Source organism: Hibiscus syriacus, unplaced genomic scaffold, assembly GCF_006381635.1.
Source record: "Hibiscus syriacus cultivar Baekdansim isolate YM2019G1 unplaced genomic scaffold, ASM638163v2 tig00110325_pilon, whole genome shotgun sequence".
Classification (NCBI taxonomy): Eukaryota; Viridiplantae; Streptophyta; class Magnoliopsida; order Malvales; family Malvaceae; genus Hibiscus; species Hibiscus syriacus.
Window position 1 is genome coordinate 803,252 of NW_024062683.1, and position 26,977 is coordinate 830,228.

General features: G+C 36.7%; 3 protein-coding genes, 1 non-coding gene and 3 pseudogenes across 4 annotated transcripts; 3 read left to right on the forward strand and 4 right to left on the reverse strand.

Moving 5' to 3' along the window:
* Positions 1-156: 156 nt before the first annotated feature.
* Positions 157-1,976, reverse strand: LOC120118041 (annotated as a pseudogene).
* Positions 1,977-4,104: 2,128 nt separating this feature from the next.
* Positions 4,105-4,223, reverse strand: LOC120118092. Its single transcript, XR_005515716.1, has one exon. It is a non-coding gene; the product is annotated as a 5S ribosomal RNA (ribosomal RNA).
* Positions 4,224-10,205: 5,982 nt separating this feature from the next.
* LOC120118089 lies at positions 10,206-13,799 on the forward strand (annotated as a pseudogene).
* An 897-nt stretch (positions 13,800-14,696) lies between these two features.
* Positions 14,697-15,549, forward strand: LOC120118090 (protein PLANT CADMIUM RESISTANCE 2-like). The gene is made up of 4 exons (XM_039138224.1): positions 14,697-14,910; positions 15,002-15,073; positions 15,172-15,381; positions 15,461-15,549. The coding sequence occupies exons 1-4, from the start codon at positions 14,697-14,699 to the stop codon at positions 15,547-15,549; spliced, it is 585 nt and encodes a 194-aa protein (XP_038994155.1).
* A 1,483-nt stretch (positions 15,550-17,032) lies between these two features.
* On the forward strand, positions 17,033-18,554 carry LOC120118037 (dynein light chain 1, cytoplasmic-like). The gene is made up of 2 exons (XM_039138185.1): positions 17,033-17,461; positions 18,228-18,554. Exons 1-2 carry the CDS (start codon positions 17,231-17,233, stop codon positions 18,381-18,383), a joined length of 387 nt encoding a protein of 128 aa, XP_038994116.1. The 5' UTR covers positions 17,033-17,230; the 3' UTR covers positions 18,384-18,554.
* Positions 18,555-19,140: 586 nt separating this feature from the next.
* Positions 19,141-22,261, reverse strand: LOC120118036 (annotated as a pseudogene).
* Positions 22,262-24,058: 1,797 nt separating this feature from the next.
* LOC120118044 (protein TIFY 6B-like) lies at positions 24,059-26,607 on the reverse strand. Its single transcript, XM_039138191.1, has 7 exons — positions 26,400-26,607; positions 25,973-26,145; positions 25,486-25,730; positions 25,291-25,381; positions 24,874-25,186; positions 24,612-24,666; positions 24,059-24,350 (listed from the first exon to the last, which is right to left on the reverse strand). The coding sequence occupies exons 1-7, from the start codon at positions 26,485-26,487 to the stop codon at positions 24,272-24,274; spliced, it is 1,044 nt and encodes a 347-aa protein (XP_038994122.1). The 5' UTR covers positions 26,488-26,607; the 3' UTR covers positions 24,059-24,271.
* Positions 26,608-26,977: the final 370 nt, after the last annotated feature.

Genomic DNA, 26,977 nt, shown 5'->3' on the forward strand with positions numbered 1-26,977 from the left:
TCATGTAGCTAAAGAAAACATATTTATTATTTCTTTGCTTTGCAAATTCAATAATTTCAGCATTTCTCCCTTATTATACAAAACCTATACGATATACAAATATTTATACTTTTAATCAAGTATAAAGTTATGTAATGAAGAAACAAAGCCTACAAATTTCAACACAAGGGTCACTTTCATATTTACATATTTTCCAAATGGCGAAATCACCCCTCCACCCTATCAACAAGTTCACAGTCCATTATCAAATGGCACTCCAGTTCCCGGAATCCAAGCATTTCCGGCGAGAAAATTACCGACGGTGAATTTCCCGGCTTCGGCATCAGTTATAACATGAAATCCACCCCATTTCACTCTTCCAGCGGTGCTTGCACCGGCGCCAGTGTTCATGTGCTCAGCATAGTAAAGACTACTTAAAGCAAAATTTCCACTCCATGGTAACCATCCTTCTGCATCAATCACACCATCCAAACCACTCTTCATGAACACAGTTCTTGAATATTTCTGCCATGCCGCCCCAAGTAGCTCTTGAATGAGCCCTGAACTGCCCTCATCTCAGACGACGCCGTCACGCGTGAGTTGTGGATGATTATGCCCGTATTCTCATTGGGTCGGTCCCCTTGTGCCGTGACGGTGTTCATCTGGCCGTTCATCGGTCTCCGGTAAATGTTGCAGTTTTGGAAAACGGAAACAGCGTCACCGAATATGAAGTCCTGGGTTCCGTAAATGTCACAGTCACGGTAGAATTGACGTTGAGAATACACGTATAGGGTCTTGATAACCTTTGAAGCTGCAACGGTAGAAGACTGAGAAATCGGAACCGGACCGGAGGGCCACTGCCTGGTGTTTCTGAGGTCCAGCGGTGTTCTCGAAGGTTATGTCACGCGCTACAAAGCCGTCGCCGGAGACTCCTAAAAGAAGAAACGAATGAGGTCAGTGAGTAATCTAATTATATCATGGATTATTGTTTTTTTTTAATGTTAAAAAGTAATAAAAAGAAAAAGATATTTCCCAAGAGAACGAAAAGGATGTTTTAATTTTACGGATATTGTTTTATAAAATTTAATATCGATTCATTAACAAACTAATTCCAATAAGATTGATCACTTACCAACAGTTGCTGTACGGAAGTCGTGACAGTTTGAGCATTTTTGTTACCACACTAACAACTGTGGCATCAATCCCATCTCCAATCAACATTATTTTTTTAGCTGACCTTGGAAATATCTACATTCTCATTGTAAACTCCTGCTTTTACGTGTATGACAGTTCTTCTGCCACTGCCAGCTGCCGCCACTGCCTCGGATATTGTGTCGAAGTTCCCCGAACCATCTTTAGCCACCACGATGTCGGCATTTAACGGTGTACCGGTTTCCTGCAAGAGCTTCCGGTCGGCACCCGATAGCCAAGCAGGGAATTCATGTGCAAGCAGGCGTCGGTTACCAGCTTGTTTAGTGGTAACAATGGGCTTATTTATGGCCAGGGAATTGCTAATCAACTTGGAGAAGTTCCCCAATATGGATGGAAAAGTTTGCAAATGAGAGCCAGTTGAAGTCAATGAAGCCATTTTGGCAGGTTTGTTGATTTGCAATTGCTGCACTCAACCAGGTCTGAGCATCTAATGGATGTCTAGTGCTCTTTGATCGGTTAAGATGCACAATTGTGTCCTCGTTGAGCTCCAAGCAGTCATTCCAAGCCAACTTGGCTTGCTCATTGAACGAACTCAAGTCCATCGATGAGACGAGCCGGTGAGCCTGAACTGCTTGGTCCAGGGTGACCTGAATCGCGACGTCACGGAATGAGAACCGGGTTTGATCAATTGTGAGAGTTGATGCAACATTAACAGCAGTTCCCATGAAATGGTTGCAGACATCAGGGTAGGGTGTTTGGGCACATGATGTTATTGTAGCACCATGCACAGAGTTTTCTAGTGCGCAAAAAGCGAAGAGAAATGCAAGGGCAACAAGCTTATCCATGAAGGCTATTATATTCATCAAAGGGTTTCGAAAGTTTGAATTGATGAAAATAGAGGGAGAGGAGAAGGGGTTTTATAGGGCTAGAAAAAGTGCATAATTTGGTGGCCATTCAAAAAAGAGAACCGCTTGGGGCCATGCAAACCATGTTTACGTCCAAATAGAATCTTTGGGACTTGCTTTGTGGTTCAGGGATGGTTAGGGTTCCCTTTTCATTTCCACCTCACCTAAGAGGATCGAATCCTTAAAATTCGATGAATTCTGATTCGATATAATATCTAATTTGATCTAATACTATAAGATTATTTTATTTATTAAATTCGAGACGAATTAAAATAGATCTTGTAAAGTAAAGAGTTGAGAAGATGTAAAATTGAGTTTAGGTAGAAAATCTTCGATCCAACCTAGAATAAGTATTATAATTATCTTATATATAGAGATATAATTACTATAATATATATATTATAGTAATTATCTTCTTATCTTGCTTAATAAAACTAAAAATATTTTAAATTTTAAACTAGTTTAGAATGAATAAAAAAACATTAAATGTTATTAGCGGATGCGATCATATGAAAACTTTTAATTCTTGAAACCCACTTAATTCGTGTCCATCCCTCTGTGTACTTAAGTGTTTTCATTTGTTAGGGTTGTGATCAAATTTCTGTTTGGACCAGGCAATATACGAGGTATGCTAAGATTAGGGTTTTGTGAGGTTGATATTGTAATAAATCTTGTACTTTTTGACTCGGTAAAAGTTTATTCTCCTTTGTTCGCCATTTTTTCTTTTAAATTTTTTTATGTAAATTTTAATATTTTTTATTTTCTGTTCGATCGTGTTTCGTTTACTTATAATTTTATATCAAGTTTTATATATGGTGGAAACATTGACTCGTGACTCAATGAGTCTTTGCCATTATAACTTCAGAAATTTGAGGGAAGTACAGAGGGACAACCGACGAATTTTCAAAGCAATTTTCCATTTGGACCACGATCGTCTTTTTGTGTATTTCAGTGTATATATTAGATGAAATGGATGTGGTTTGTAAGTGGTAGATTGGGGGCTTTTGCACTTTTAAACGACGCCACGTGGCTTTATTAGCTAGTTTTGTCCACGTTGGATTTTATTTATTTCCAAGAAAATATAAGTCTATAATTTGGACATGGAAAAGAATATAATCCAAATTTAAAGCTTGTTTGGGGGACCCCCCTCATTAGACCACCACTAATACATTGTCCACCAAATGTATAAATATTAAATTGTACTATCAAAGCTTTTAACAATTTCATTTAAATAATTTGCATCGTTATGTAAATTAATTATTGAATCAATCCAAAAAATAGGTTAGCAAATCAAATCATACAAAATTAATGAGCTATTCATGCACCACACTCCAGCAAAGAAAGTTAATCGTTATTAATTAATCTAACGAGATAAAATATTAAATTTATTAAATAAGATAAAAAAATTAATATTTTTAAATATTATGTTTCATTTAAATTAATTAATAATAAATAGATTAGATATCTATAATTATAAAAAACTAAAATTAGTTATTCTTCCTTTTATTTTATTTAATGACAAGGGACGTAATCTAGATATGAGTCTCACTATACAAATATAATAAATACATTTCTTAATCTAGTAGTTAGTAAAAATTTATCACTTGTTCTTAGATTAAAAATTTAAATCATATATTAAAAATAGAGAAATTGGATTTTAAAGTTATTTTCATTAATTTAAATAAAATATTTATTTTATAATATAAAAATAAAAATAACCAAAAATATAATTCAGCTTGATTTGGATACTTGTGTGTGTGTGTGTTTTTTTTTTAGCCTGCAAACTCATAATCGAATTTAGATCGAATTAGATTTAACAAAATTAAAATAAAATGGAATCGTACACTTGGGATCCTGTGCATTAGTGCTGGTATGATCACACCCGTCATGCCTTGCGCCCTTAATTTATTTAAGGCATTCGTTTTCTTCTGGCCTGTACTTAAGGGAGTCGCAAAATTCGGATTCTACGACCCGAACCTTTCTCCCCAAGTACCCTACTCCAGGCAGGCGGAATACGTACGTGTGCGTGTGTTCGAGATAGAATAAAAAGAAAATAATCCGAAAAAGAAGGGTGCAACACGAGGACTTCCCAAGAGGTCACCCATCCTAGTACTACTCTCGCCCAAGCACGCTTAACTGCGGAGTTATGATGAGATCCGGTGCATTAGTACTAGTATGATCGCACCCGTCATCCTTTGCGCTCTTAATTTATTTAAGGCCTTCGTTTTTTTCCGGCCCGTACTTAAGGGTCTCGTAAAATTCGGATTCTACGACCCGAACCTTTCTTCCCAAGTACCCACTCCAAACAGGCGGAATACGTACGTGTGCGTGTGTTTGAACTTTCCAATCCAATATTATTTCCAATAAAACTCAAACTTTTGTGGTACTTTCCCTAATTGACAACTTAATCAACCTTAGCCAATATAATTTGGGTTTGAAAATAGCTTCACCTTTGAATAGTTATACTAAATGACGTTTGCGATGATCAATTATCTTATACAATAACATAGCTGAATTGTTTCGAGTTTATTTTTCCTAATCACAAGCTTGAAGTATAATTATAATAATCTTTAATAGATTTAGAATTGTAAGATTATGTAATTCTTTTAGCCTTAAACTACATATAATATATAGACGTAACTGGACATCGTAGTATATGTAAATAAATTATTATTTTGTAAGATAACAAATAATAAGTTAAATTAAATTAACTAAATCGATTGAATGCACTTTCTATTAATCAGTTGAGTGATCAAGAATATTCATATTATTTCATTTTGTGTGGATTCAAATTCCGATATTTACCTTTAAAACGTTATCTTAAAAACGGAATATCTTCCTTACTTAATCAAGAAACACGAGTTAATTTGTTTTAACTCTTTCTATGGGAAAGTCTAAGGAGCGACAGCCTAATTTAAGGCTAAAAAACGACGATCTTATGCGCAATAAAAATGTGATAAAAATCATACCTAAAATATTAAGTTTTTCATAACATTTTCGATTGACAACCTAAATTATTATAATTTTTATAACTTTTTAATTATACTTTAAAATCATTATTTTTAAACTTAAATTAGATTGTCGTATAGCATAACTACTCATTCTCTATCATTAGTCCGAATCCAAGTATGTATCAGCGCAATTTCCAAAGCGTTCCATTGAAGAAATTAAGCCGCCATTTCTCTTGGCTGTGATGCTTTGGCCGAGTCCGGCTAAATTCGATGATGAAACGTCTTAACAGAAATTAACACTTTTCTCCCATTATGATTTCAACTTCTCAACAAATACTTTTCCAAACTTCTCCACTGATGGAATTTGATAGTTATTTTGAGAAAAAATGATTTTAGCTTGTATATATTAATAAATTTATAAACATAAATTAATATATATATATAAATATGTGTTCATTTTTATATATATAAAATTTCATGATAGATAATACATTAATATTTATCAGTTTAAATTTTAATCGAACATGTTATATTTTCGATCTATTATCTGTATTTGAAATTCATAAAAATATGAAGAATCTGAATTAATCTGAACTCATATGAAAAAGAAAACGATAATAATTGTAAGGCTAATCAGAATTGCACTTTTTAAAGAAGATGTCAAATCTTTATGTTGATGGATGAACAAGGTATTGACATGTATGATGGAGGTTGTTTAAAAGTGCATGCCTTTGTGATTAGCCTCCTCGACTTGCTCAAGTTATTCCCATTTTCATTTGAATTAATTATCGGTATGTAATTCATTCATCAATTAATTTAAATTAAGTTTTGCGTAAGTCCATTATAGGATGATCTTCCCAACTCAATTTATTTCGTTTATAAATACTAAAATTTTATCTCACTAGACCAACTAATTACGATAATTGTTCTCTTTTTTTTAACATCTTAAAATAAAAGTAGTTTTAACACTTGCGTAGTATTTGCACTACACCAATCTCCTTCAAATATGGGCTCACACTTCTATGGGCTAAATCCCCAAGGAGCAAAAGCCTAATCCATCTTCTTTAAAACCTCCTATTTATTATTTGAATGTTATTATTTAATATATTGCCAATGAAATAAATAATTTTATTAATAAAATTCAGATATTATTTTAAATTGTTTAATAAAAATAAAAATAAATAATAAAAAGTTTAACATCGTATCAAGATTATCTACGAATTTTCCAATAATAATATGTTAAAATAATTGTTTTTATTTTTATCACCGTCGAATCTAAAAATACTTTGAGGATAGATACACATATATTAATTAATAATATAAAATTTTATGATTATGTGTAAATACAAATAAAATTTTAGAAAAGACATAATTAATAAAATAAATAATTAACATTAAAAAATTTAAATTTCATGACGAACATTAGATTACCTTGAACATAAAGTGAAACATCATTAATTTTTTTTCCAATCAATATTTATAATTCTTGAATTTTCTGTAAATAATATATTATAGGTCCCCAGACATTGTTGAAATTCCATAGATGAGAGGCACATGGCCTAACTGATTACCCTTTTTCTTGCCCCAATCCTTTTTCTTTTCTTTTTATGAGTTCAGATGCCTTAATTATTGGCTTTTTTCTCTTTTGCCCCCTAAAGTTTTACCATTATTGGTAGTTTGAGCAACTTTATCACGGCATTTGCTCAATTTTGATACCCAAAAAACTGATCTTTTGCTATTAGGGACTGATTGGCTCTGAATTTGCGGGGATTAAGAACTACTGGTAAAAAAGATTGCTACATGTTTTCATGCAGAATAGGGTTTGAACATATCTTAATTACACAAAAATGACATAATTTCAGCGTCACGTCCTTGGTTTCCTTGCTTGTCCTTTTGATTGAATCGAGGAGTAGTTATAACTAGGAATGGTAAACGGGCGGGTCGGATGCGAATACTCCATCCCCATCCTCATACTCACATAATATTTTTAAATTTACCACCCGCCCATCACCCGCCCACCATTCAAGATGAGTAAAATTTTTCAAATCCTCACCCACCCGCGCGGGTACATTCTCAAATCTATCCCCACACCAATTATCCAACTGGATACGTATCCGGCTAGATTCGCCTGACAACAACCTTAAGTTATACATAAGCAACAAACATAAAACAAACACGTCCATTAAAAAACATAATAAAATAAACCAAGGATTATCTAAGTTAAGTGTTAACATAAATATTAAAGTACATAAAATACCATAATAAAAGACATAATTAAAGCCTAAAAAAATTGATTCATAAACTTATACCTAATATATGGTTAAATTATAAGTTATATCTTATACAATATTAAGATTTATAAATTAGTCTATAAAATTATACCTAAATTCATAATGGTACAAAATTTAATGGGTATTTAGTAGGCGGGCGGATGCGGGGCGCGTAAGGTCTCAAACCCATCACCCGTCCACTACCCGCAACGGGTACCACTTTCTAAATCCATACCCGCCCACCACCCACTAAATTTATACCCATCACTGCCCCAATTGAAGTGAGTACAGTGCATAATCCCGGAAATTGTACCCATTTGCCATCCCTATGTGTCCTCAAACTCTGACCCCATTTTTAATTGGTACATAAACTTTGAAATGTTTTATATGTCTCATAACTATAACTCCAATTTTAAATTATCTCTAAACTTTAAAGCATTCTATATTAATCCTACAATTATTAATGTTATTTCATTTTGATTGTTCCATTAACACGTCGTTAACTCTTTTTGTTAATGTGTTTATTAAAGTCCTAGAAATTGAACTCGTGACCTTCTAACAAAATCTCATGATCTTCATAAACAAATGAAATTTTATTTAAAAGGCAATAGTTTTAATTCTGTTGATCTTAAAAATTTATTTTTTAAAAAGGTTACTAATTCAATTCTTATGACCTTTAAAAATTATTAGAGTTAATGACACACAAATAGAATGATCAAAATGGAGTGACACTGATAGTTTAAGGATCAATATAGAATATTTTAAACTTCAAGGACCAATTTAGAATTAGAATTATAGCATGAGAATTGATATAGAATATTTTAAATTTAAGGACCAATTTAAAATGAGGAATTTTGTACATCATCCATCAACAACATCTTTATTGTCAGCCTTTTGTATATGGAGATCTCTTGAGTTCCTAGAAGCCTTCAAAGTTTTATTTACTCTACACAACCACAATCTCATGACAATATCATTGGTAGGTCCACATGATCTGTTAAAGTCAAATACGTTATCTGACAGTTATATCTATTTGATTTGTTAGCCTACACATAACCATCACGATCTTATATTGGACTCCAACACTAATGGTCAATATATAAACCTTCATGCAAGATTGAAGTATGGATCCAAATCTCTCTTTCCCTCTCTAGATCACTCTCACCATATTGTAAATCATCTTATTTCAACTTACCTGAACCACCGACTGTAACTCTCCACTTAAATCAAAAGGGGTGAACCGTCTACAGTCGTTTAAATTCTATTTTTCCTATCAATAATTTATCGTGTCAAACCAGTTTTTGATATTCCTTTATTAAGAGGACAAATGTCGTACCTCCTCTTTCAGTAACATCTCTAGTGCCGCTCATTCGCATATTGAAAACTCTGGAGTTTCATATCATTTGGACAATTATAGTTCTATGACAAGATTAATAATAGACTCATGTGATCCGTCAAAATCAAATTTATTGCATGATAGTCTTATCTATTTGATCTATCAACTTACGGATAACAATCATGATCGTAAATTTGACTCGGACACTAAAATTAATATATAAATTGTCACTAAAACTTTCTTTTCCTCTCTTGATTACTCTCTTCATGTTGTATATCATAATCTTTAACTTAATAAACATCTAATAGTTTACCATTCGAACAACCTTGATTTACTCTGTTTTTGTTATCCCACCTTTCTTAACTGCCAGCGGTCCAACCGAAACTCACATGCTCAAATCATCATCAAAACCATATCGCCAATTTTGTGATCAATATATCAACGATGTGGATGCCTCATTCATCTCTTAGCTCTTTCCACGTGTCAACCTTTAATAAGGCGGTGTCCACATGTGCCTTCAATTACTCCCTCAGGAATGACAAACGGGTACAGTTTCGTGGTTTTCGTATCGCATTCGTTCCAATTGGAGCGGGGATGGGTATAATTTTAACGGGTAGTGGGCGGGTGTGGATTTATAAAGTGGTACCCGTCGTGGGTGGTGGGCGGGTAATGGGTTTGAGACATTACCCGCCCTGCATCCGCCTGCCCGCCCAACTAAATATCTATTAAATTTTGGACCATTATGAATTTAGGTGTAATTTTATAGACTAATTTATAAATTTGAATATTGTATACTATATAACATAGAATTTAACCAAATATTAAGGATATTTAGTCTTTAATGTGGTCTTTAATTAGAGAAATATTCAGCTCTTTGATTAAACCCATAATTCCACTAACCACGTCACTTTTCATGTTTTTTAGCTCATGATGTACATCCAAACACAAATTAACCGTACTATGTGCATTAACATCAAAAGCAGCAGTTTCCATGTTCTTTAGCCCCTCAAAACCCATATTAGGCGCACTATGAGCATTAACATCGAAAGCAACTCAACAATCCAGCTCTGCGATTACATGTTCCCTACAATCTGTCTCCATAACATTCGTAGAGCCACTCCTCTGACAAATTGAAGCATGCGTTGCTACCCCATCACGAACTGTCTGGGAACCAACTCCAACATCCCATTAGTTTACTGTCAGGCGGGTCTAGATGGGTATGTCGCTAGTGGGTAGTGGGTGTGGGGATGGATTTAAAAATGTACCCGCGGGGGCGGGTGTGGATTTGAAAATTTGTACTCATCATGGGTGGTGGGCGGGTGGTGGATTGAAAAATATTAGGTGGGTATGGGGATGAGGTATCCGCACCCGACCCGCCCGTTTGCCATCCCTACTAGTCACACCGCCGAACGGACGGGTCAAGCCCGGACCTGAATAATCCGATCCAATAATTTAACCCAGTAAAGGCATTGGAATCCCAATTTCGGCCATTCATGTATGTCCACGTGGCATATCTCCCCCCCCCCAAATGGTCCGCACTCTGGTATCCAATAACACTTTTTTAGTATAAAAAACCACGTTGGCCACTCGCTTTGCTTAGCAGTACTAGCTGAAGTGGAACAAGAAACTAATGACGCGAAAATCGTTCTCGTCTCCGGTGATTTTCCCGCCAATTCTCACCGTTTCGTTTGTTTTACTCCTCTTTGCTACTCCAATCGTAGCCGCCCACGATTATCGAGATGCCCTCCGGAAGAGCGTTCTCTTTTTCGAAGGCCAACGATCCGGTAAACTCCCACCGGACCAACGCCTCAAATGGCGTCGCGATTCCGCATTGCGAGACGGCTCTACTGCCGGCGTACGTGTTCACTTCGAGGGCATTATACATTTTCTTTTCTGACAATGTCTAGTTAAGTCCTTAATGGCTTTTGATTTTTCCTTTTTTTCAGGTGGAATTAACGGGAGGTTATTATGACGCCGGAGATAACGTCAAGTTCGGGTTCCCAATGGCGTTTACGACCACTCTCTTAGCTTGGAGTATCATAGATTTCGCGAGGAACATGGGGCCGAACTTAAAGAACGCCGTTAAAGCCGTCAGATGGTCGACGGATTATCTGTTCAAAGCAACGTCTAAGCCTGGAGTGGTGTACCGTGTACGTACAAGTTGGAGATGCGTACTCGGATCATAGCTGCTGGGAGAGGCCGGAGGATATGGACATGCTTCGCATTGTATATAAAATCGACAATGCCCATCCTGGTTCAGATGTCGCCGGCGAAACCGCCGCTGATTTGGCCGCCGCGTCTATCGTGTTCAGGTCTCGTTACCCCGCTTATTCCAGGTTTTAGGGTACATCACTATCATTCACCATAGAAATTACATATTTTATTATTTTTACTATAAATGTTTATAAGATTCCAGAGTAAAATTTATCTTAACCTTGTCTCCGTCAAAACGGGTATTCTTTTTTTACCTTTCACCATGGTAAGTTGGCAATGTACGTTATTAACGTGCAATGAGTGTATTAATTGAATGAATAATAGTTTGTTTGCGGGTTATTACGGTAAAACTTAGGCGGGTAAAATTGAAATTTTACTGTAGGTGTTCAACTTTGATGACAAGCACCGGGGTGCCTAGAGCAGCAGCCTGCACGCTGCAGTTTGCCCGGCTACCAGGTTAGATTTTAAACATCCTTTTTATAGTCAATATGAACCGTTGGATTATGATATCCAGTACATACAAAAAATGAAATTTTTTATAATATTTTGTGCAGGACGAATTGCTTTGGGCAGCTGCTTGATTGCACAAAGCCTCAAAGAGGCGCGGATACCGAGAATACATAGTGAAAAACGAGGTTGTATTGAGAGCTGGAGATACCATTAATGAGTTTGGATGGGATAACAATCATGCTGGGATTAACGTCCTCATTTCCAAGGTAGACAATAACCTCATCCTCTCACTTAATCCCTGGATTATGGATCTGATTATGTTTAAATCTGGGTTTTCATTGAATATGCTTGTGTCCTTACCAGTTTATTTATTTCTAATTTATTTAGTATTATAATATTTCTCTAGTGCAGTGTTCTTATTCTTCTTGTCCTGTGTTCTTTGTTGGAGAATGTAACATATATTAGAATTACTTTCCCAAGTTTATAGAAAATATGGCTCAGCGTCACGTGGCTGGGGAATAACTTTGATAAATTTCCTGGCGGACCTCACATTTTGTGGGGGGGGGGGTCTTCGCCCTTTTTTGAAAGACTTTCAGAACATATGAAAAATGTCAGGATGTAAATTAACATTTTATGTCAGGATGTAATGATACGGTGAAAAAGTGTACATTAAAGACGTAAAATTTTATGTAGCGTGAAATTCTAGCTAGCTGAGATATGGTGAAAAATGTATATAGTAGAGATGAAAATAGAATTTAAATCTATAAAATTATATAAAAAAAATAAGTGTGAAATTATAAAATTAAATTATTAATAAAAAAATATATAGAAATTACATAAACTATATAAATATTTTAAATTTCTAAGAGTGTAATCACATCGAGTACCCTCCATCCATCCATATGTATGATCATTGCAAATGATGACAAGCATAGAATTTCGCTTTCATGTGAAGCTTGATTTATGCTTTGACAAACCCGATCTGGACATTCTCTTTAAATTCTAAAAAAATCAACATAAATCTATGTTTTTGATGGAGTGGATTCAAGGTTGGTTGGTATGGTTCTGTACTTTGTTTCCTCAATCATAAGCCGAATTCATACTAGTCTTAGAGATCTGGTTTTAATTTATAGTGGGTCCTGAATGAGTAAACTACTGCTACATGCATGTGCCTAAAGTCAGAGGCAACGGTTCCCCACCATAGCTTTCCTATCATGTGCATGACTTTGTATATGAGAAAAAAACAAAAACAAAAACAAAATCAAGTTGTCATCTATGATGCACCAGGAAGTGCTGATGGGAAAAGCCGAGTATTTTGAGTCTTTCAAGCAAAATGCTGATGGTTTCATTTGTTCTTTATCGCCTGGAAATTCTCATCCTCAAGTCCAATACTCTCCTGTTAAAAAAACAAAACAAAACAAATGGTTTCTTTCTTTGCACATTAAACATGATTAGGTGTGTAATTAGCTGCTGACTAAGAAACTAAACCCTTTTGATGGAAGAAAAGGTGGGCTGATTTTCAAAGCCGATGGGAGTAACATGCAGCATGTAACGTCACTGTCTTTCTTACTCTTAGCCTATTCTAATTACCTAAGCCACGCCAACAAGGTGGTGGCATGTGGCGAAAGATCAGCCTCCACTGCCCTTCTCAAACAGTTGGCTAATGTTCTCAGTTACCACATTCTTGTTTTGTTTATGTAAATAGTAAAAGGCCCCCATAAAAATGAATAATTGTGGCAATTTTAGGTGAACTACATTCTTGAAGATAATCCACTAGGGATGTCCTACATGGTTGGGTACGGCTCACGCTTCCCTAGGAGGATTCATCACAGGGGCAGCTCGTTGCTGTCAGTGGCGACACACCCGGGTCGGATTGGCTGCAAAGCAGGGTCACCGTATTTCTTGAGTCTGAATCCAAACCCGAATTTATTGGTGGGAGCAGTGGTGGGTGGGCCTAATGTGTCGGATTCTTTTCCGGATTCGAGACTAGGGCTGTAAATGAGACGAGACAGATCGCGAGTTCCTCGAGATCGACTTGGTCAAGGCTCAATAAATACTCGGATCGAATGGACTCGACTCGAACTCGAGCTCGACTCGAATTCTTAACGAGCCGAAACGAGCTACTTGATACTCGACTCGAAAAGCTCGTGAGCAGCTCGAAAATATAATATATTAATATTTTATTTTTTTAAAATAAATTATTAATAATATTAAAATTTATATGTTGATTTTTTTTTTAAATACATTTAAGGCTTTCATGTATTTAAGGTTCAAGTTCGAGTTTGAGGATTCAATCTAGTTAAGTTTAAGAATTTTTTTTTTTCATTTAGAGCCTTTTCGAACTGCTCACGAGCTTCAGTTCAAGATTTCAAGTTCGAGTCGAGCTTAAAAATTTTAAGTTCGTGAGTTTTCGAGTCGAGTCGAGCTCGACTCGGCTCGTTTACACCCCTATTCGAGACCTTATTTTCAAGAGTCGGATCCCACAACGTATATCAATGCATCGCTGGTGGGAGTGTTGGCATTCTTTTGGGCACACCCTTGAATTTCTCCTCCCTCCAATGTAGAAGGATGATGATTAATTGAGTGGTGTGCGAGAATTGGTCACCCTGCCCTATTATTGTGAAAAAAAATGAGAAGATTCCAATTATTCCAATTAACGAAGAAAGTTTAAAGTTGTACACTACAAAGATTGCATCTTTTTTTTTTCTTTTTGGGCAAAGCCCAAACATCATTATAAAGTTTCCAGTATGTTTAGGTTCTAAATATAATTTGGAGTTTAGTTCCAATGTTAGGTTTGTGCTTTTATGAAGATAATTGTTGGGTTTAAAATGGGTATAAATCTAAATCAACACGTGGTAAGCCAGTTGAATTGTCGACGCTTTGATTTATTTGTGGTAAGCTTCCATTTATATGAAGCACGACGGTTGCTGAATATCAGCACCCACATCCGAGTCCAGAATATTCAGGGACACTGTCAATGCTGCTGCTTGCTCCTTGCATATTGATCTTTCCCTAACCATACGTCGTTATATTTCGCTTATAGTAATTCTGATTGTATATCTATTATTGTTCTTAATAAAGTCAATCCTGATTAAGGTAATATAATTTGTATCTTCCAGGAAAAAGCGACACAATGTGCAAAAATCATCAATATAACGCAATATTTTCGGATGCCATTTGCTCTATCCACAAAACTCGCATCATCGGCTATCGAGATTCTCTCCATTTTGTGCACCCATTAACTTCAGCTAACGTATTATATGGTGAGCCACCAATAGAAACACCCTTCTTTTCGGATGTCTTACTGTTCAACTTCCTATCATGCTTCCAAATTTGTTTCCTATCATGGTTGGACCGTGAGGTACTGCTTGCTCTTAGATCATCCACTGTTCTTCAGTCAAAACTTTCGTGTAATCCGCTGCAGATTAGAACTTAATCAATGGAATTCCATCAATATCCTCCCCAAAACTACATGCAACCGGCTGGCCAACCAAACTCGGCACCCCCTCATCACTTTGTTCAACAAGCTCCGGCAAATGGTTTCCCCATTGCCACAACGAACCAACATTACCCTTCCCAAAACTACATGCAACAGGATGGTCAGGTCCCTTGGTCAACAGGACTCTACGACTGCTTCTCTGATGTTCCTAACTATAATCTTTCTTTTTTTCTCCTTTTAAATTGGACTCCCATCGTTGTAATGTTTTTATCAGTTACTAATTCGATTTAACTCGAATTTTATAGGTTGCATTACGTTTTGGTTTCCCTGTATCACCTTCGGACAAATTGCTCATATAGTCGACCATGGATCAGTCCGTAAGTTTCACCGTTTTCTTTCATGATTTCATGATTTGATTCCCAATATTTTGTATGCATGACCATGGACAAATTGCTCATATCGTTGACCATGGCAGCTTGTGAAGCATGTGCAGCAATCTATGCAGTCATCAGAATGTTCACCGGGTTTCCTTGCATATTCTCCTGGTTCTATCGCTCCAGAATGAGGAGTCGATACATGTTGGAAGAGAGTCCCTGCAACGATTTCTGCGTTCATCTTTGGTGCGAGGACTGCGCCTTGTGCCAAGAATATCGCGAGCTCAAGAGCAATGGCTTCCACATGTACCACGGAAAGCATTATAAAATTATCATCATGTACATTGCAGTGAGAATCAAAATGCCAACAAATGTTTTTTTGCCGATACGTAGGATGGCATGGAAACATGGCGGGGCAGAAAAATCATGGTATGCCAATGCAACCGGCTCCGGTGATGGAAAGTGGCATGAAAAGGTGAAAAGCTTATGGGATCGACGAGGCATACTTGCTTTCACCAGAAGGAATTGGCCACAAAACAAGAAATAGTTTTACCTATTCCAAACTTATGGTATGCCATATTGATTTCAAGCACTAACTCGACATCATAATATAAACGAAGAGTTGATCCACAAAATATAGCTCAAACGATTATGAGATCATATTTTATAATTTCTCAGTCAACATGTTAACGTTCAGCTAAGATGATCGCTAATTTTCTAACGAAAAATGGTAAGTTTGGAACATATGAATAGTCAGATAACCAGATTGTAACTTTTAATAGTAAGTGAACTCAACAAAATAACGATGTATAATTCATAGATCGTTTTATAACTTTTAATAGTCGCAGAACTCAATAAAGCAACGCCTCATAATCGGAGTATTATTTCTATATTTTTCCATTAAATTAATGGATAAATTATACAATTGATACCCAATCTATAAAGTGATATTTTGTTGAGTCTTAATTATTAAACGTTATAAAATAGTCACTATTAAACGTTATAAAATAGTCACTCGATTGTTTGTATGTTCCAAATTCGTCTTTTTCCATAAAAAAAATTGACGGCTGTCTGAGTTGAACGTTAATATGCTAGTAGTTAATATTATGTCGTTAAGTTAATGCTTGAAAACAATAATGGTGCCAGTAGACATCATTAAAATATAATTTTATCATATCTCAGTCAATATGTTAACGTCCATTTCAGAGCTGCCAACTTTTAGCAGAAACATATAAGTCTGAAACATATGAATAATTAAATAATTATTTTATAACTTTTAATAGTTAAAATACTCAACAAAATAACGATCTATAATCGAAAACTATTTTACAAATTATAATTATTAAGAGATTTAATAAAATAAAATCCTATAATAAGTGAACCATTTTCTATACTTTACTCTAAATTAATTATTAATATTTCATTCAACTCCGTTACTAAAAAAACATGGAAGACGACAGCACGAGGAGCAAAAAGGAAAGGGCAACTTTGTGTATCCTACTCGTATTGTCGAGTTTGAGTGGTGGTTGGGGGATGGGGTTATCAGATAAGACCCTTCTTTGTACACCGTGATTACCGCTCGTTTGCCTCCGAGGACATAAAATTTAAGCCTTAGGGGACTCCCTCCGCCTTGAGAAACGCCATTGATTCGGCATCACGCTTGTGTTTTCAATACTAATGAGTGCAGGTAATGCCAAAGAAACCCATGGTTTGTACAAATTCAAACCGACATACTAAACCAGCTACGACAAGGACCAACTACTATCTTCCAGAAATTGTCAAATCAAGATGACTAGTACAAACAAAAGCATAGCATCCTAAGAAGAGAGAGAGAGGAAAAAAAAAACATTTTCTTTCCATCTTTCCAATCAATACTAATATATTTTAATTCATTGTGTTTCCTCAACCCCAACCCCAAAAAGAAAAACCAAACATTTTACTTGACGTTTATAGCTTTGTGTGTTCTTTTAATACACTAACCTCTCTTTTTTCGCTTTTAAGGCTTTTTATCAAACGAGTGGCACGCATAGCATTGCCAATTGGGGAATCGAGAAACTTCACTTTTCCTTGGTTTGCTCTTTAGCTTCTTTGATCTTTACTTTTTCTGGGTATTTCTTATATTGTCGGGAAATTGAAGAAAGAGAGAAAAATAAGAGGAATATGGATGGAGCGGAGTTGGAGTTAGAGAGGAGAAGCAAATTCTTGAGCAGTTTGATTCAAAAGAAGAAAGCTATAGAACAACAAGAGCAAACTGAACGTTTTAATGTTAAAGTCAGAGCTTCAGATATGCCTTTAGCTCTTCAAAACAAGGCTTTTAAATGTGCTCGAGACCAGCTTGATTATATGCCTGGAAAGCTTGATAGTAAACGCCTAGCCCTTGCACTTAAGAAGGTTAAAAAATCAAACTTTCTCGTCCTTTTTCCTGATACAGTGATTCTTTGGTTAGATGATTCTTCTTTTTCATGGGTTTGTTTAGATTTCTTTGGTTAGCATGGTGTTTTGGTAAAGAATATTGGGTAAGCTTGGATGTTATGGTTGGATTTATAAGGCCACTCTTTTCCTTTTTACCGTATTGAATTTGTTACCCCCCTTGTAAATGTTCATATGAATTCCATTGTTTTATATTGCTTTAAACCCCATTGCTTAACCTTTTACTCCAACTTCAAGAAGATGTAGCTTATTAGCTTCGATTCATTTCTGTCGAGGGCGAAAATGGTACTTGTGAGAAGTGAAGTATTCCCCAAGCTTAATATCATTCATAGAGTTTGATCACCTACTGTTTATGCAATGTTTGAAAATATTATGACACGCTTGCTTTCAAGAGTAACCCTCTCTGTTGCCTTGGAGTAGCTACTTGTGTATCGAAGAGATAGCGATCCTTGTCATGGAGATGATAGTGAATCTGCTTGTACATGGCTTTGGTGCTAGCTTGTGAACTACTAACACGTATGTTCTTGTGCAGAAAATGATATTGAAACTGTGAAACATAGTGTGAGAGTGCTCTAACTAGTATAACACAAGGTTGATCTTTGATTCAGTGTTCTGGTTAAATGCTTGCTAAAATCATGTAGTATAAAACCTTCTGGGGTTTTTATGGATCTTTAACTTTCACTATGATATTGAATTGACCATGATGACGATCCGTTGGATTTTTTAGGAATTCGACTCAACATACGGTCATGCTTGGCACTGCATCGTGGGAACTAGCTTCGGTTCATATGTGACACATTCACTTGGAGGTTTCTTGTATTTTTCAATTGACAAGGTTTACATTCTTCTCTTCAAGACCGTTGTCGAGCCATTAGATCATTGATGATTTCAACAGATTTGTGTTCTGCACACTTGTGTTGGTAACAAATTTCCATTTTGAAGTTACTTGTACAACTACAGAGTGCAGAAATGATAAACATGTCTATTGTTGATCTTCCAATATTCATGTTGTACTTGTCAAGTACTGAAAGTGTAATGAATGATGGTTTCTGTCAATTTCTTGCACTTACAGTATCCAGAGAACCTTTCATTGCGTTTTTTTCCGGTTCATGCGAGTACTTGTTTCAATGGAGTACACGCGGATCAATAATCATCTGTTTGTGGACTCTTAAGTAAATTGGCTTTGAATCTTGTAAATGTTTCTGCTATTCCTCTTTCTAGCTGTAAAATTTTCAGCTGCACACACCAGGTTGCACTGGTTTAACCCCTGATGGAGTAATAACAGAGGTGCAGTAGCTATCCGACCACCAACACGGCCTGAAAAGTCTTTGGATAAATGGCATCGGCAACATGAAGAAAGAACATCTCAAAAGGTTTCGATATTATCTTCAAACAAACCAAAAACTGCAGGGTATTCAACAGAAGAGACGGCCTTTGCTATATCATAATTACAGAAAGCTTCAAGCATATTATAGACGGGAAGAACATGGCAGGGTTATAGGGTGGATTTGTAGTGTTTGCCATGATAAATCCGATGATTTTGAATAAATCTGTTCAAGTGTTGAGTTATATATGTATGTATATATATTATTTGAAACAATCTCTTGGTTTCTTTTGTACAATAATCCAAATCAATCTATATGTTCAATTACATTTGCCACTCTTCAACAAAACTCCGATAGGAGAAACAAAATCAGGTTTGCTGCAAGTATTCCACAGAGGGAATCCGAAAATTTTCGAATCATTTGAATGCTGTTAAAACCTAAGGAAAGAAGTACTAAAATCAAGTACTACAAGAAAACAGTGGCCATATGGAAAACGCAAACGCCTATTATCACAGAGATGGTGAATGAATCACTCCTATAGAAATATTGGGGTGGATGGCCCGAATTAGTGTCATTCGATGAAGGAGCCAGTGATGTGCCGTTAGTTATGGTGCCGTTTTCCCCGAAACTACAGACAAAATCAAAGTCATATTATCACCAGCATTCATTAAAGCCATCGTGAATACATAGGGTTTAAGGACTAGTACAGATTAGGGGCATCGAAGGCATACCTTCCCGGAAGCACGCATGAAACGTGACCTGCACCAATGGACGACATTAGTGAGTCAATAGGTTCTGGTAGACTTATTCTATTAGAACAAATATTATAGTCACCTACTCGGATCAGTTGTAGTGATAGTAGCCACCCCCTTGAAATCACAGGTTCCGATAGACTTCCCTATCCGCTGGAAATACACATTGAAAGCATAAGTCGAATGGGAAACCACATTATCAGGCTCATAACATGGTCGCCCCTGCAACAAAGGCGAGCAAGCGACTTTCCCTGGTCCACAAGCCCAATCGAGAGCCGCCTGTAACATCTTTACCCTCCTTTGCAACACAAAAAGTTTGGTTTGTTGTGTCGTTTGCGAAAACAGTACCAGCACCTGTCAAGTGTAAAATATGAACCGGTACTCCATTAGCATCAAATAGCCCCCAGTTCTGTTCAGAGGCTGGTCCAGGTATCAAATCCTCATTGTAAAGTTCATAAATGTAAGTACTAACTGCAATCCCAGGGTGTTTAGGCGTCCCGGTGTTGTTAATTACATGCTTGATCAAGTTACTGTTGTATGTATTAGCATTTTCAACAGTAGCATCGGGCTCGGACGAATCACCCTTCGAAGGCCAACCGGACTTGGTTACTACAATCGGAACGTTTGTGACGTTTAAATAAGATATTGAGAAATATGCTGCATCAACAATGGCGTCAAAGACATTAGTGTAATGCAGGAGTGTGTTAGCATCCACGGCTTCTTTGTCTGGAGGAGAGGCAGGAAAAGTGCATAGTCCAATGGGATCACGCCATTTGATTGCATGTAATCGTAATACGGATATACGTTGAGCATAAGGTACGATCCGGTAGACTGCAAAAACTTCAGTAACAGAACCATGACGGGATCCCATGACCGGTTAAAAAAGGCTTGAGAAGGTGGAAAGGAGTCCAGAATAATTGAAGATGAATGCGGAGTCAAGACTTTGATTTTACTGTCAAGATTAGAAGCGACAAGGGCAGGGTGGATGAACTTTAAGGCAGAAACTAGGACTGGAGCAGCTTTCAGGAGCGCGGTTAAGACTTCCGATCCGACGGCTATTTCCGTTATGTTGGTTGCAGGGATATGGGATATAATATTGCGAGCCACCCAGTTGGCTGCAGTGGCATTCGATTGACCAATACCAAGGAGCAGCTCATTGGGGACGGAGACGGTCACTTGGATGCCTGTGTTGGCAAGTACGAGAAGCACAGCTCGATCAGCATCATTTTTTTTATTCCATCGATCAGCATCATAAAGCCTCACATGACGGACATTCTGAGATTCGAGGAGGGCCACCACTTGAGTAGGGCTGGGCATGTCGGAAAGGTCCATACCAATGTTCACACCGATAAAGGCTTCTGCACAATAAGATCCATTGACCGACGTTAAGACAAACTGTATAGCTTTCATTCAAGCTATATACACATGTATATATGATCATTTCCTTTTCATTACAATTCCCACAACTACTATAGGAGCCATTCAACAACACATCAGACATGCCATAGCATCATCCATCATCATCATAATAATACCAAAGCACATGAACTACACATATATATGATAATTTCCTTTTCATTACAATTCTCCCAACAACAAAAGGAAACATTCAACAACACATCAGACATGACATTGCATCATCCATCATCATCATCATAAATACCAAAGCACATGAACTATACGGGAAGTGATGGGATTCTACATAAAATTTACAGGACCAACAAGGCCAAGACGTTAAATTTACACCAAAAGATGACAATACTACCCACATGTACACATATTCCCAAGATGCCACAACAATTACAGGAAACAACTTTAAACACTTGGAGGCCTTCCATGAGGTCATTTTGGTCCTACAAAATATCATGTGCTGGAATGCATTATTAGCTAAGATTCCCATGGTGAAATGAAAGACAAGAAGGGTTTCCAATACAAGGGAAAGGCCTCTGCTTTGACAGAAAAAGAGTTAATACCCAAAGGGAAAGCCTGTTTTCTCTTTCCCACGCTAACCATCATAATTAGAAAGAAAACATAGCAAAGCAGAAGTACCCACAAAGACAAACACGGTCACAGACAAATATATAAAACAAAACACAGTTAAAGCACGAGGGTTGTGTAGGAAGTAGGCTACAGCTTCAAAGAGACTGACCTTCATCACCAGAAACAGCCGAGACAAGCAAAAACAGCAGGAAAATAGCCATTTGACGAAAGCTTCAATCTTTCAAAACCATACAAATTACAAAGCTCTTAGCTTCGAAAAACGAAAGAATCCCGGGTTTTGGAAGACAAGTGGTGAACCGGGTTTTGGAAGAAATCCGACGGTTCAGATTCAAAAGTGAATGCAAAGTAGAGTCAAGGTCTACGAGGATAAAAATACTGTCTTGTTGATGACATGGCATGTTAGATTGAATTCAACTGTCATATTCCGACAAATTTTCTCTTTTACTAATCGTGTTATTTTATTAAAATATTATTAACGTGTGCATTACTGTTTTAATCAAATGCTAGGAAACCGTCACCTCAAGCTTATCCGCCATTTGAGTACATGAACATCGATTGCCATTCTGTTTTAGAGCTCTTGACCGAAACAGCATGGACATCTCCAGCACCACCAACATTTGTGATGAGTACCAAGTTGAAGTACGAGTGACCATTGATTTAGGGATAGACTGAAGGAGCGTAGGAGTAGTCGTCCCATAAAAATTTTAAATTCTTATATAATTTGGATATTTATATTATTTGGACTTATACAATTCCGTTATTGATATGAGCTCGAATCATTTATCTTAGTACACAATTATTAAAGGGTACTGTGAATGTTACCTTCTGAAAGAACTGGGGACGATTCCAGCTCGGTATACTATTGAGCAATTTGCAAGAAGGCAGGCTCGGCCAAGTCGAAGAACTGGAGAGGGGGATTGCACCAGCCACCATTGTCATTAGGCAAAACTAAGTTAGGGGGCGGAAGTTGGAAGTTGGTCGCTGTGACGGTGATCGAACCGGGCAGACACCATTTTGGGTCACTGTCACGCTTTGTTTCATAGCAAGAACCGCAGCTCTAAGCCATTGGTGAACAAAGCAGCGCCGAGTGCGGCAGTGTTGGTTCCATAGCCTTGACTATACAAGTTGCCATATCCACAAGCACCTCTCCTGAAACAGCTCACCAGTGGATATAATATAAGAAACTATGTTTAACAGTTAAAGATCATTTAAAGATGGTGATCATTTAAAGATAGTGTTATTGTTCAATTAAAATCCATAATTGTGGACACATATATATAATATACTACACTACCATAAAATATGACACAAAATTAAGTGACAATTTACGTTACATGTTTCATATGTATTAAAGTGTCATGGAATTAAAATATATATACATAAGTGATATTTATAATTTAACGAGAGCCAAAATTATAAATACTTAATAAATTGATCTACTATTCATTTGCTAGGAAACCGTCACCTCTCTTGTTTATGGCTGTAGCTAGTTAGGTTCTTAGGAGTCAGAAAGATTTTGTTCTTATGAGGAGCCAAAAGCTTATCTGTTAAACTTGGATTCCTTTGCATTAAGATTTTCCATGACTTGAAATTGCATGAACATATTAATTATTGTGGTGGAGCAAAAAACTATTCATTCCCTGATATGTGATAACCATGTATTCGGGATAATGAGAAACAACTGTTTCATTAACATATTGTATATGTATTTGTTCTTGCAGGCTTGCAACTACCACTTGATCTCCATTTGTGGTTTATGACAGTGGACCAAAAAGCTGGACTGTTTATGTAGAAAAGAATGAAGGTCTCTGTTGGGGCAAAATTCAATAAGGAAACAAGTATAGTGACGGGCTTCAATATGTGCGTAAAGCGTTGGAAGAAATGGATGGTTCAACATGGTTAATTTTTTTTCTTCTGTTTCAATGTGGGAAAGTTTATTTCCGTTCTATGAATCTCAGTTGATTACTTTCAAAGTGAAATCGTCGCTGCCACGGTCTTTAAGTTGACAGAGGAAGACTCTGTTGTAGTTTTCCGTGTCCAAATGACTAGTAAACTTGAGGTGTTGAAGGTCTTCGTCGACGGAAACGGCAACAACCGCTTTAAATGCTACAAAATGAGATTCTCATTTGTTGTGATGAAAGATTGGAGTATTATGAGTATTAACGGAAAACGTATTCATTCATGACCTGTCACTAAAAAGACCTATCTTGCATGACAAAATGAGACTCTGTTGAAGGAGATTGTACTTAGGTTATTTATGTTCATACAACTTGCCGTGGTCCCCGGTGGTCCCATGGACTGTACTGTCTGCATTAAAAAACGTGACTGAAGTTAACACACTGCCTGTGTGCCACGTAATGGGCTATTTATTTATTAGTATGAAATAATTATAATAGAATATCTATTTAAAATTTTCTTAATAAAAAACACATAAAATCAAAAAAGCACCGAGCTGGATATATATAAAATATGGTTTATATATCCATATTCTTACTAATGCATTATTTCTACCATGTAACAACAATTGAACGGGGTTACAAAGTAGATAAAGCATCCATATTAATAATATAAACTTACACCAATTACTGAATAAACTGCAGTTGATGGCAATTAAGCATAGTCAAAGTTCATGCCATTCATTTCCTTCTAATGCCAAATCATAAACCTTGGAGTGAAGAGGATTGTGGCATCGTTCATGCGCTTGATTCCAAGGTAGTTGCATAATCTATAGACTTCTTGATAAAATTGTATGGTGATGCTGCATTCATTACCCTACAACAGCAAATAACAGAGATTTATTCGAGACATCGAGCTTTGATCTATTGTACTTGACCATTATTGCATATGCAATCGATATAGCAATAGTTTTCACGCTACCCTGAAGTCTCTCCCTTATTTTCTCACAAGGACTATTATATCGCATCCCACATATCTAGCGGTTTTTTTGGCTTTCTACGACAATGCAATCTAAACATGGTCAACTAGCAGTTTGAAATAGTTTCAAGAACAAAAGTATCTTGCCTACGAACTAACCTTTCCTTGCGCTTCTCCAAAAACCGAGCCAAGGAAGCTTTGCGAGCCTGTGGAACTAGGGGCAAACAATTCAAAGTAAGTTGTAAACAAAATTAGCTAAAAATATGCATGCAAGAACAAAAAAATCTTGTAAGAGCATGAGAGAGTGTACTAGAATGCATCATGCCAGTAGCAGCAACAGATCCCACGGTATTCAGACAAAATTAGCTAAAAATATGCATGCAAGAACAGAAAAATCTTGTAAGAGCATGAGAGAGTGTACTAGAAGGCATCATGCCAGTAGCAGCAACTGATCCCATGCTATTCAGCAATTTCGGAGGCTCAAATTTGCTAATAGGGGTAGATGGAGTTCGGGTTCCCGAGGTTTTGCATATAATCTGATCTTCGGTACTAGTGGAGCCACTCCCGGACTGAGCAGCAACAGCGTGAGGGTTCGATGCACCAGATTTTAATTGTGTATTTATGATCTGGTTTGCAGGAACACTTTCAACTTGAACTGGCTTCAAAATAGGTGTCTGGGCTTGGGGTTTTGGATAAGCCGAACTAGATCCAGCCAAGAACATTATAGCCTGAGCCTGGATAAAGATACAAAAATGATTAAATGAAGTTAACTTTCGAAGCTTTCCACCGACTTAAAGGTCATTAAAACAAAGTAATCTTGGGAAAGAAAGAAGAGCACCTTCTCAGGTGTAATATCATCAAAGACATTCACTTCACCCCCATAAAAGATCGTCAGTTGAGCTGGTGATCCAGAGGTCTTGACGCTTTTCCTAATTATAAAATAAAAATAAAATTTAGGACCAAGTCTCAATATCTCACTGTCAACAATACTGCTGCAGTAACTGAACTAAAGCATACGAATTTTCAAGTTTACCATGGTTCAACACTTCCACCAACAGAACCAAGTGTGGGAAGAATCGTACGTGGACTCGTGACCAGAATCCCTCCGAGTAATTGTGGTCTCATGCTATTGACAGGAAAATTTTGACCCGTCGTAGCATAATGATTCTCCATAAACGGTCCATGGTTTGAGGCCAAAAACATCTTACCATCATGTTGAACATAAGAAGGTGTCGATGAAACATAATTCCCTCCTATCCTACCATGGTACAATGATTTCTGGATAGTAAAAGCGAAAACAATATCAATTCGAGACATCGGAAGCCAATAAATAAAAAAGCATTCCAACAAAAAAACATGTAAATTAAGGTGCATCTCTCTCTGCATAGTGAAATGGTGTCTTATTTCTATTTTCATCTCGAGTTGTTTGTTTTCCACTTACAAATTCCTAACAGACTCGATTGAAATGAAAATCAATCAGCCTAATCCACAACAGTGAAAGCAAGGGGATAGTGGCAAACCTGAAGTTCAGTAGCATCCATTGTTGAGGTGGGCATGAACATAGGGGATGCTTTTGGATCATATCCAACCTTTTTAGCTTTATCCCCTTTAGCAAAATTAAAGTTCATCAGCTGTGGAACAGCAGAAACCTTGTTTGAAAAGGGCCATTGTATCCCTGAGCTTTTAGTAAAACCTTAAAATCCCAGATAAAAAAGGAAAATAAAAACACCAGTAAAATTAGATAAATGCATAGCTATAACAGGCACAACTCTTTTTGTTTATAAACAATCACCAGTAACTAAATATATCTTCTTGTGCTTTTTTCTTTCACAAACAATTGCTTACATGATTCCAATTCAGTAATAAATTTATAGATAATCATCATAACAAAAGAACCAATCTTTTAAAGAGTTTCCAGGAAAATAGAAAAAAGAAGAGCACATGCACCTATTTGTTTGTACCCATCAGTGTTAAGCTCTTCCTTAACCATAACCCACGGTTCTTCTGAATTCAAACCCAGGAAATCTCTCTCCATTGTTCTTTGACTCTCTTAATTCAAAATTCAAGCAAAACCCACCTAAAAATTCAACCAGAAACATACATGAACAAAAATGTTTCAATTCCCATGCAAAAGAAAAACCCAAAGGCCTAAGTGCTTTACTACTGCTGAGAAGAAAAAAAGTAGCAAAGGCAAAGAAAGACAGTTGTTTTATAGCGTTAATCCGCCAAATCTTCACGTCCTTTAAAGAATCATTCATTTGTACGGTGAAATTTGAATTCTTACTATTTAGACAAGTTTGTAGATTACCGGGGGGGGGGGGGAAACGGTAAGGTAACAGGGTAAGCCCGTAACTCAACACGTGCTTTGGGCATTAATTTCCGGCCACCAGACACCACTTGTCGGTTGTGACTGTCATTGATCTGAGAGGCTGACACGTGTGCACAACACGTGATGAAGTTTCTCCTCACTCGTGACTTGATTGCAATTGAATTGCCCGATTTTCAGTTTTGAGTATTTTTGGTGG